The sequence below is a fragment of the Sinohyriopsis cumingii genome, chromosome 1, assembly GCF_028554795.1.
Source record: "Sinohyriopsis cumingii isolate HCF-2022 chromosome 1, ASM2855479v2, whole genome shotgun sequence".
NCBI classification, from domain to species: domain Eukaryota; kingdom Metazoa; phylum Mollusca; class Bivalvia; order Unionida; family Unionidae; genus Sinohyriopsis; species Sinohyriopsis cumingii.
In genome coordinates this window covers 128,013,289-128,025,926 of record NC_142961.1, presented here as the reverse complement: position 1 = coordinate 128,025,926, position 12,638 = coordinate 128,013,289, and the positions used below count along the sequence as shown (strand labels likewise).

At 34.5% G+C, this 12,638-nt stretch overlaps 1 protein-coding gene across 7 annotated transcripts in view; it reads left to right on the top strand.

Annotated features, from left to right (window-relative positions):
• The window catches only part of LOC149807843 (uncharacterized), a 124,578-nt gene that overhangs the window by 41,300 nt on the left and 70,640 nt on the right, over positions 1–12,638 (top strand). For all 7 annotated transcript variants that reach the window (XM_089971369.1, XM_089971364.1, XM_089971356.1 and 4 more), the window contains one exon: positions 7,941–8,168. In XM_089971369.1, coding sequence (XP_089827495.1) covers positions 7,941–8,168 — 228 coding nt within the window. The remainder of the gene's footprint in view (positions 1–7,940; positions 8,169–12,638) is intronic.

The window sequence follows — 12,638 nt, the reverse complement described above, 5'->3', positions numbered from 1 at the left end:
CATATAATAGGTTGAACACGGGTGGATATAAGCTAGTAAAAGCAGGGAATGCAATCACGTGAACGATGATATAATATTGAAACCACGACTGATGCTATTAATTCTGCCTCTCATAAATTAATATATATCAACTAAAACCCACTTCTACCATACTCGTGCAAACAAGGGCCAAATGCGAGTATGAATATCTTGTGTCGTGTCTATATACATATATATGTTTGTGTGTGTATGTATATATATATATATATATATATATATATATATATATATGTGTGTGTGTGTGTGTGTGTGTGTGTGTGTTTGTGTAAATACATATATATCTGTGTATATATTTATGAAGTATTTTATCACGATTTCGCAGTTTATATCTTTTGTCTAGTTATATATTCAAATAATATATTCTATCAATATTTATATACCATTGTAATAACACATATGATCATTTATTGTAACGATAAACACATATGATCAACTCAGCACTACAAATACCTTGAAGGTGTCCAAGACCACACGCAGAAAATTTGGGATAAATGTACCCGTTACAGAGAGACAATTGATCCTGTCAATCAGGAAATGGTACTTAATTATCCACACATTGATAGATTGACTAATTTACATAAACAGTTCTTAAATTGTCCCATTTCGTATGCAGAAACTGCAAAGGTTAATGTAAGTTCTGAACGTTGTGCGTTATCTTCCACTTAGAAAGGTGTTATTATCTTTATACCAAAAGGTGATAATCAATGGCAATATATTTTAAAATTGAAACCAATTTCGTTGTTAATGTAAGCGTGTATTGCTAGTACGATTAAAATGTGCTGCGCACATTTATAGATAAGAGTAGGAGAGGTTTCCTAAAATGACGATTCCCCTGGAGATAAGACTATAAACTGATACGATTTTATGTTTAAGACGAAATGAACAAATATAGTTAGACTGCTTCTTTTCATTTGCATGCCTTGTTGATTCCCATTATTTTCTAGTACTAATTTAAAGACCATTGAGCTGTGGTAGAAGTTTGGGTCCCGTATAAGGAAAATATATTCTCTAAACGTGTTCACAAAAATTGGATTTTGAAATTGAAATTCTGTTCGATTTTGGATTTGTATATCCCAGGTATAATTTGATATAAATCTTTAGTGAAACCAGAAAGCTTTTAAAGTGTTATATAAAATGAGGATCTATGTTTTAAATTCTACCCAGGCACGGGTTCAATCCTTGAGAAAGGATGCATTTCTCCCAGAAGGTTTCTTTGACGACGCAGGGAATAACAAGTATTTTGGTTCAATACTTGTTTGAAAATAAAGAATGAGAAGTCTCTTTCTGGCTCTTACGTGTAAGTTATGCAATTAAATGTTAAATACAGGAATGCAAAATAGAACAGCTTGAAGTTTAATAAGAAACGAACGCGACAAATGCAATTAGAAATAGAGGAAAGAGAGAAGCAAATGCAGTAAGAGGAAAGGTAAGAAGAAATACATCTACAAAAGCAGTTGCATGAATATAAAAGAGCGACGTACATGCATTTGCAGAAAGCGGAAATAGCAAAAGAAAGAAAATATAGGCTAATTGAGGTACAAATCAAAAGAGAAACATAAAAGATGGATATGTGTGCACTAAGACACGTTAAAAGATGATTTGAGGATCATTTCGATTACAATAATGAGGGATGGCAAGTAGAGAATCATCGTCAACGTGAAACACAGGTTCAGGTTGTGATGTTAATAACACTATATGGTTAGTAATCTCTTGCAAGGTAAAATAATAGCTCAAAAGTTTCCTCATTTTGAACAAAAAAAACATGCTGACAATTGTAAATGGCCAAGGGAACATTGGACTGTATTATTGAAAAGTGCATGTATTGGTAAAGTTGCTGGCATCTACACTTCCCTGTCAATACACTGAAATGATGATAATTATCTGGTTCAGTAACGTGTCTTGAAGAGTTATGTGGTGGTACCTGAAGCATATCGACAAAGCGTTATGAACTAAACAAAATTAATCAGACAAACTCACTTCAAATTTGCAAGAGAAAATTAGCAAGTATTTGAGAGGTGTCATACAGCGATGAAATGTAGTCAAGGTTACCATAATCTCAGACAACTGAAAAATTAATGAATTACATCCATGGCAAAGTTAGGACCAAATGCGATTAAAAAACAGTCGAAACATTTTACAAGTAAGATCGTACATCTGATAATTATTCCATGACTAACGAAGTTTCTTTTGTCAGTAAGTCTGCCACTAACAACTTTTGGGAAGCATGGTTCTGATAAGACTGAATTGAAAACTTTATCTCTACCTACGTCCGCCTATTGTAAAAAAACCATGGCGCGTTATTATTATTAAATACCAACATAATCAAAATAGGTCTATTCCAGACCGCATCAAGTATCGAAAGCAATATATGCGTTGTGTCAAACATAGCAGCTTGATTTTATTATTGGGAATTATAAACCATTAATGTCAAAAGGTTCTACGAACCTCTTGGGTGATTATGCCAATTCTTTTTTTTATTAAAATGTTAAATGACTCAGGAGCTGGTCAGCGTCTTTTCTTATCAGGTACTTTTCCTTCTTCTAAGAATGTTGCTTTTGAATGTCCCTTTTCATTGTGTATATTTGTCATCAGACATAGTCTAATAATTCATTATTGTCGGAACTGTGAAATCGTTACCCATTAACCCTTACTTCATATATTACTAGGTACTGACCTAGCTATAAATAATATTGTGGTTAATCTACTTGCAACTGACAAGCCTTGTTTAGATCATAAATTCTAGTCTTAAGGAACTGAAGTCCATGCTTTACACATATCTTATACAGTTACTAGATATATAACATTGAAAGCTCTTGAGAATGAAGATGACCAGGAACTTATTCATTTATATGACACATCTAATGATAGGGATTCAATAAGGTCACCTTTCCTCCTCGTTTTGATCAACCAAAATGTATTCATGACAGTAATTCACTTGTAATAACCCCTGGTGTTTGCTCTAATCATTGTGACAGACGACAAGTATTTGCTTTCGAAAAGGACACTATATCTAGATCTCTTGTTTGCTTTAGAGTGATATTAGCGAAACCGGAGCCACATATGTACATGTTTATTTTTTGAGCGTAAATTTGGTCCTTGTGAAAAAATGAAGACCTCCTGAGGAACCCGCTGGTGACAAAAGCTTAGTTAGCTATCAAAGTATAATTCTTAAGTGTATTGGACAGGTATTTATTAGTTTAGCCCATGGAATTCCTTATAAGACTTACCACAAGACATTGAATGTTTTTCTTGACTGAATATAAAAAGTGATACTTGCAAATACTGTAGATCTTGACGCGCTTTTCAAATGGTATGAACACCAAATCACAAAATAGTTAAGAATTTTCAGAAATTTACTCCTGCATTTAACAAACCATTTAGGAGAATAATGTTAGACTGTGTCGGTTTCTTGCAAAAGACAAAATGTTAACCATAATGTGTGCGTCTACAAGATTTTCAGAGGCAATTCCGTTTGGTGAATATTAAACCGAATTGTTTGCAAGGGCATTGCAACTTTTTCTACTCATTTGAGGGTTACCAAATGTGCCGAATCTAATCAAAATTTTAAACGAAACCCGCTTTTCCAACAGATTATGTATGAATTAGACACCCATCAATTGAAATAATCTTCCCTATCATCATGAAAGTCAAGCGGCTTTAAACTATTTCATCACACTTTAAAAAATATTGTTCGATCATATCACAATTGGGCGAGGATGTTATTTACTATTGTTTCGTATTAAAAGATCAGTACACGAATCTTTAGAATTTAGTCTCCTTGAACTTAGTTTTGGAATTACCTTCCGTTGGCTTGTGAAATTAATAAAAAAGAAACTTCTTTCAACTGAAGATTACGAAATTGATTTCCAGTTAAGTTGTCAAAGGCTTGTGAAACACTAAGAACTCAACTTAGTCAAAATGAGATTAATGTTTGACACGAAAACAATTGAGAGCTTTAAAGCTGGTGATATAGTTCTTGCTCACATGACAATACCTCAAAGTCCTCTTCAAGCTTATGTTAAAGGAGTACGTTGATAAGGAAAGCCATGTTAATAATATTGTCAATTTAGTTGTAATTTTCACGCACAGTGAGGATTTAAATGATAGAATATAGTGATCATAGGGTAGACAATCTTCGACATTCAGAAGTTAATAATAATCTGGACCAGATACCGTCACATCTCCATCAAAAAGAAACGATTGTCCTAAAACAGATATTAATTTAATATGAGCACTTGTTTCAAGTCGTTCAAATACGAACAAATACAATATACCATGACGATGTAACCTGTGGAACAGCATCTATAGAAGGATGAGGCGTTCAGCAAAGTCTTGAAGAAGGAAATTTAGTATTTGTTGGAGAACTATTTGATATAACCAAGTAAACGTGATTGGTGTTCACCACGTGTTCTTTTGCAAAAACCAGATAAAAGGTTATGCATGTCCGCATACTATAGAAATCTAAACAGTGTAACCAAAATATACTAATTTGCATTGCCAAAAATAGATGATACCATTGCCAAATTGGAAATGCTAAATATGTCATCATATTTAACCTTTTGAAATGAATCTGGCAAATTCCATATACGAAAATGGCAAATTAATTCGGCATTTGTAACTCCAGATTGACTTCATCAACATAAAGTGATGCCATTCGGGATGAAAAGTTCGCCTTATACTCTCCAACGTTTAATTAACAAAATTACATCTGGCATATATAATTATGAAGCTTATATCGATGACGCTATAATGTACAATGACACCTAGAAAAATCATCTGCAATCCGTCTGAAAATTCTGTGATTGACTCAGTGATGCAAATTTGACAATTCTTTTAAATAAAAGTGACTTTTGCCGTTCTTGTATTATGCATTAACCACATTGTAAGGCAGGGTCAAGTTTAAACTATATATTAAAAGGTAGAGGCTATATCGGAACTCCATGTGCCTGTTAGCAGAAAGCAAATGATGCGAGTTGTGGGAATTGGCTGAAATTTATTGTAGTTTTGTTCCAGTTTTCTTCATAGTTGGTTGTCCATAGACACGAATTGTGTACAAAAACAAAGTTTCATTAGGCTGATAAATGTCAAAAGGCTATGATAATCTTTAAGACATGTCTGGGTACATAAGTTCATTCAGCACCAAACTGCAGTCATCATTTAACATGTATGTTGAAGCAAGTGATGTTGAGGCTTTTTCAAGACTGGTTCAAGAAGACGAAAATTGTGTAGATCATTCAATGTGCTATGTTTCTAAGATAATAAACCAACACCAGGGACATTGGTCCGCAATCGAGAAGGAATGATTGGCTTTGCTATTGGCTTTTAAATATTTTGCAAATGTATATTAGTTCAGCTTCTTTTCCGATTATTGTATTTAGTACTCAATTCTTCGCATTAATTGGGAATCGAACAACAAAAATGAGAGATTAATAAGATGCACTTCGATGTTGCTAGAGTTATCTTTTGACAATATGAACGTTAAGGAAAAAATAATGTAATAGCAGATTTACTCTCACGTGCATAGAATCATTATATTGCTTCATGTATATTTTGTGGCCCAATACAACTTCATTTGGTATAATTTTAAACAAGCGTATCTTTGAAAACTAGTTAAAAGAAAGTTTTTTTGCATAGACGGTTATTTTCATCATGAGGGAAGCTGTTATATATATATATATATATATATATATATATATATATATATATATATATATATATATATATTGAATTTATCTTATTTGCTATGGTTTAGTAATTTCATAACTGCTATTTATGTTTGTATCTTGTACTTAAACTTCTCCATAGTCAGGTTTATGTTGTAACAGACCAATCACGTTTAGTAACAAAGATTACGTATATTTCTCTGAGCGCAGGATATATCTTAGGGTCATTATCTTGATCAAATTCAAGGACATTGGATTTGTCACATACCTGGACCTTTTGTGCATGATGATCATGATATTCTTTATTATAGTTTAATAACGCGTCTTGTATTGTTTATGGTCTTCATACTGACCTGATACATTTCTAGAATGGAAATTTCCATTACATTGATACATTTTCAGAAAATGCCAATTGTTAACAAGGTCAATTATAGGACTATATCATCTTGTTTTTGTCAAAAAAATGCTCATTCCTGCAATACTATATGGGCCAAATTGATTCATTTGTGTATTTTGGTTGGGGTAAATGATGTATTATTCTCTGGAATTACTAAGTGCTCTGTAATATTATTGGCATGGAATAAACACTAACTTGGAATTATAGTTAATTCAAGCAAAGAAACTTTGGATGATATTCCAGTGATTCATCAAAAGACAGCTAGCTGATCATCATACTTCATGCCACTAAATGCATATCAACACCTTCCGGTTTGGAGTTTTGTTAAATGTTACTAATGTTTTAAAACTTTGTTCATTAGGACTTGTTTAAGAAATTCATGGATTACATTGGAATTAATTCAAAATTCCGTAGGTTCTTTTTCGATTTTGACTGTGAGTTCTAAGGAAATTGATTAATAAATTATGTTTGCTGATTCTAACTATTTTGTGTTGCTTATTTTACAACCATAGATACGTGATACGTTAAACATTAGCATCAATTGAGATATTTTAGGAATACAAAATATGGTTCCATCACGGATTATGATAGATGGAAAAGGTTTGTGTTGCACAATCTGGCTTCAAAAAGGCATTTTATGTCAATGGCTCCATTAAAGCGGTTGGTTTATGGATATGTTCTTAGTTTTGTAGTTTAAGGAATACAGTTTCGATTAGTATTAATGATATAGTTTATAGCGACATAATTATAATGTCGTGATGTAATGTGATTTTGATTTTTAAAGTAGTTTTAACAATTTTTCAGTCATGTCGCTACGATGTCTGCAATGTGGCGGTTTATAGTGATGTCTAGCACTGGGGCATCATGCCGCAGACATGTAGCATGATGTCCCACCCAGTCACATTATCCTGACAAGGCCGACCAGTCCTAACACTAACCTCTTAATTCTGAACGCCAAGCAAGGCAGCTGTTAGTACCATTTTTGTAAGTCTCTGGTATGACTCGGCCGGGGATCGAACCCACGACCTCCCGCATCCGAGGCGGACGCTCTAACCACTAGGCCACCGGAGCGGTTTATAATGTCGTTCAACAAGTTTAGTATTGATGACAACTAAAATCTGCTACAACTTCGTATAACCAATAACGTGTGTACCATTATAAAATAAAAAGGATGTATATACTAACAACTTATATCCTGTTGCTAAGAAACACAATGTACGCTCCTACATGTAGAATATATAATGTATGTATATAATGTATGTTTACAACGCTATCCCCTGGGAAGTTGCTTGAAACATCAGATATATCTGATGAAATTCACAAACCCAATCATGACAAACTGTCTTTGTCTTAGGAAGATTTAAAATCGTTGGAGATACTAAACCCAATACGAAGATCAGCACATAGGCACCAAAACGCTCTAGTTATGTCAATGAATTGCATTAATAATATATTAAAAACTTCATATAGTTCATAAATGATTTCACACATTTGTATCACTTCGTTCTATAATATAGTACTATATCAGTTTGCATTATTTGGTTATATGATCTTATTCGAACGGAATATGTCATAACGACATGTATATTATTACAGGTCGGAGAGAACATTACATAACCAAGATTTCCTAAACATTTTTTTGTTTTTCTGAATTATTCTATATCCAGCTTGATCCACTGTGAGACGGTTACCTGGATTGTCATAGACCTATCTTATTGCGGATGATATCGCTCTCAAACTGCTTTATTCTTACAGCTGTCTAATTTGCTTCGACAAATTTCTTGCCAGCGATTGCTGTCCCTTAGTTTCACAAAATAGCATTTTATATTTTTCTCTACCAGTGAATGTGGCTAGGGGCAAGCCAACTTCTCAATCATCTACATACATGGGAGCGTATCCGGGAGAGGATGGTCTTTATAATGCATCACTTGCAGTGGATGGCAACATCGATACAGATTTTCATCACAACAGCTGCAGTCATACGAATAGTGGTCAAAGCGAATGGTGGAAAGTTAACTTACAAAGTCTATATGCAGTTACTGGTATCAGAATATACCAAAGACTCAACGGTATGTAATATGCATTATGTTTACTAACACGTCTTGCGTTTACACTAGGGACAATAAGATACACGTGGGAGCATCTTTAACTCATTGATTGCTGATGTTCAAGCCTGGATTAGCTGATCACGGCGACAACGCTTTAACACTCATCCCTCAAAACAGACGGAACATAGTCGCTTGCATAATTACTCGTTCAAATCAGACAAATCATAAACGACTTTTCATTGTTTGATGCATATTAGTACCTATTTATATTAGTTCATAGTATGTATCCCTTGTTCGTTTCTGTTATATGAAACAATACTGACTTGTATTAGCTGAGAGTTTATTTCTAGGTTATCATGAGGATCACGAATGTTAATAAAAGCAACTATATCCCATCCTTTTTAAGTTGGATGTGAGCATAATCTAGCAGAGGAGATGTTGGTGTGAGCGGGCAAGGCAACTTGTATCGTAATTTGCGCATCCAGTTTTAAGACTCAGTATGGAAAGCATTACAAATTATGTAGATCGTATGATAGCGTTCTTTCCCAATATATAAGTTCACTTTATACTACCAATCAACCTCATGCCCGATCCTGAAACAATACTTTCTGCTGTCTGTAGTCTTAAATTGTATGAATATGTATATGTGTGTGTGTCAGTCTGTATGTTTGAAAGTTTTGGACTTGTAATACCCCTCAATTAATCATTTTCATTATATCTGCATGCCTATAAAACCTGATTGTGCTAAGATATGCAAGGGACACGCATCCTGTCAAGTCCAAACTGATCGTTCTTGAATTAATTCATAGTTGTAAGCACTGAAATCAAGTTCGTTACTTATTCCTTATTCATTATTCCCGACTCAATAACCAGTTACTTATTCCCGATTCAAATATTTTCACATACATTTGAATACTTATTCATTATTCATACTGAGGTTTTACTTTATTGATTCATTATTCCCAATTCAGTATGTAATTGGTTACCACTTAGTTAATGCAGATGAAAGCTCGTATGGGCATGCGTTGGTGTAATTCTTACCCTATTGAAGAAATACGAGTGCTGTATAAAGATGAATAAAGACATATCATGCACTATATGCAGGAATGGTTTAGGATATTGATAGCAATACATGTCTAATAATTTGATATAGATTAATTAGTTGTGTTAGGCATATGGGTCGTGTCTTGTGATGCGTGGCCTGAAGTATTTGTATTCTGGTTCGAAAAGGTTTATAATGACTCAGTTAAAAAGGAAACCACAAACAAACCATATTAGTATGAAATTGGAGAATTATTTGTGTGGTCGTCATGTCCTTAGCGGAGCATTATTTGGAGTATTTACGAGTTTAAGAAGCCTTCGTTTGACTTTGAATGTTGTCTTGAACTCTTTGGAACTGGCAAATTTACATACGTGTAAATGATTTCCAGAAATTGGTCTTATATTAAAGGGAATGGAGGGCGGGTAAAGCACATGCCGCAAGACGATTATATCTTACTAATACAGTTTGGTCGTTAAGCATTATCTTTAAAGAGATTTGAAAATGACCCTTCTTGACATATTATCTCTAAAGGATAGTTAAATCACGAAAGAAATCTTGAGGAATTTTGTTGAACCGATTTCGAAAAATCAGCTAGTTGACGGAGATCTCGGACGACACATGCCTTAAGAAGATTATAACATAGACAGTTCTTTGACATGTTATCCCCAGGTGACAATGGTCCATCCACGAAAAAAGTCCTGATGAATTTCTTTGAGAGGAAACAGCGAAATAGCCCTAGAAGTATCTGGTATTACTCCCCCACCGAAAGAAAACAACAAAAACAACAACACGCAAATGTTAATAGATTGTATCGATAGTTTGTACTAATTGAACACATGTTAAGAGGATTTTGATTTCAGCGTCACCTCCATAGTATCTAAGTAGGTACATGTTCTAACAGTAGAAAAAGTTTTTAAAACAGTTCGTCGGGGCAGTTTCGATAAATCTACGGACAGATAGAGGTCTCGTAAGACACATGTCGTAAGAACATTATACCTTTATGAAGTTTTGACATGGAACCTTCATTGATATTTTATATCTAGGCGATATAAATAAATCTCGAAGGAAGTCCTGACGAATTTTGTTTATAGCAAACCGCAATATAAGAGGTCCGATGCATACCAGGGCACAAAAACACACAAAGTTTAATAGACTGAATCAAGATCTTGTACTAATTGAACGTCTAATTAGAATACTTTGACGTCTGTTGGACAGTACCTGGTTAGGCACCCGTGCTAAAGGTTAAAAGAAAATTGTGTAATAAGTACGTCGGGTAGATTTCGAAACAGTTGCGACCACATAAAGGCAAACGGGTACACTACATTTTTTTGTATTTTATGTATATATTTGGACTTCTTGGGTCTCTTATTTATTGAGTTTGAGATAGACTCTTCTTTGACATTTCATCTATGGGGGACTGAGTCCACCAACGAAAGAAGTCTTCACTAATTTCATCGACAGGAAACAGGGACATAAGGGATTCCAGATGTGTACCTGGTAGGAAAAAACATGCAAATGTTATTGGATTGTATCATTAGATTGTACTAATTACCCCTTACTTAGAGGGTCCTCATCTCACCGCATCTCATACAGTATCTAAAAAGGTCCCCGTGCTAACAGCAGGGAAGGTTTTAAGACAATTTACCTAGCCGATTTCGAGAAATTCGCTGCTAGAGAAAGGAGGTCGACTACAGCATATACCTTTGTACAGTTCTGCCATTACCTCCCCTCTTTAGAATTTTGATATGGACCCTTCTTTAATAGTTTATCTCTAGTGGATAGAGTGAATCCAACAATACATTTTGACGAATTTCGATGAGTGGTAAAGAGTGAAATAAGAGGTTCCGGTGGGTATCGGGTTTGAAAAACAAAGGTTGTACCAATAGTGTGTTCTGATTGAACCTCCACTTATAGGGTTTTGATTCAAACGCCTCTTGGACATTATGTAGCTAGAGACCGATAATAACAGCATGAAAATTCAGAAGGTTTGAAGAAAATTCGAAGAGCCAATATCAAGAAACTAGGGGCTAAATAAAGGAAGTCAAACAGAACACATACTGTAAGGTTATATATTACGTTTGCATTTGGGCCATCACGTCACCTTTACACTGAGTTTTGATATGGACCCTTCTTTGATATTTTAACTTCTCGTGGATAGCAACCACTAACGACGGAAGTCCTGATGTATTTCGTTGAAAGGAAACAGCACAATAAGTGGCACTCTATATGTCCTGTGTCTGAAATACAGGAAAATGTTAATATATTTTATCACTAGAGTGTACTATCAGTATTCCAACTTAGATGATTTTGATTTCAACGTCTTTAGGTCGGCATTCGAACGGGGATCCATTCCAACAGTAGGAAAATTTAAGCAAAATTGTCCGAAACGGTATTTAGATTTGCAAACGTTCCAACAGTAAGAAAGTTGTACAGAAAATTCCCCGATCCGATTTCGCTACATTATCGGCTAGATCAGGGGGTTTGGGTACACTGCATGACGTTATGCATACCTTACCTATACATTTGAGACATTACGTACTCTCTTGAAAGAGTTTTGAAATGGATCCTTCGTTGACATTTGATCTCTAGGAGATGGAATCGACCCGAGATTGCCGTCCTGACGCATTTCGTCTAGAAAATGAGGGAAATAATGGGTATCATAAAGATACTGGGTATCAAAATGTCGCATGATGTGCATCGATTTGATCAATCAGTTTTAATTTCACATCAACTTAGACGATTTGGTTTTAAATGCTTCGTCGGTGATATCTATATTTGTGTGTGTCCAACAGTAGGAAAATGCTAAAGAAAATCAGTCAAGCCGATTTCTATAAACGTTTGGCTGTATAACATGTTTAGATACACTGTATGCCATAATAAGTTTATATCTTAGTATACAGTTGGGACATTATGTTTCCTCTTCAAATAATTTTAAAATGGACTCTTCTTTAAGATTTTATCCCTTGCTTGATAGAGGCGAACCACGAAGAAAGTCCTGACAAATTTCGGCGACAAGAATACAGCGGAATTAGGGTTTCCATACGGTTTCTGGTAATGAAAACACATGCACAATGAGGATCGGTTGGATCAATACTTGCTATTTGAACCCTTCTAAGAGAACGTTTCTTCAGCAATATTTAAACCGGCATTGTTTAAAAAAGAATGAAATGTTTTCCTAAAATTGGTAGAGCCACTTTCGAGATTTTATCGGCTAGATATATAAGTTGGATATAACACATGCCGTAAGCATATTATCTCTTACGTGTACAGTCGGGATATTACGTACCCTCCTTAAGAGTTTTGACATTTGCCCTTCTTTTACATTTTATATCGAAGTCATAGAGGCTATCCACGAAGTCATTTTCGTTTCATATAGGCTAATTTTAATTTAGTTAACGTTTATGTTTAATTTTAAATGTTAACAGGCGTTATATACATGCTAACTGTTG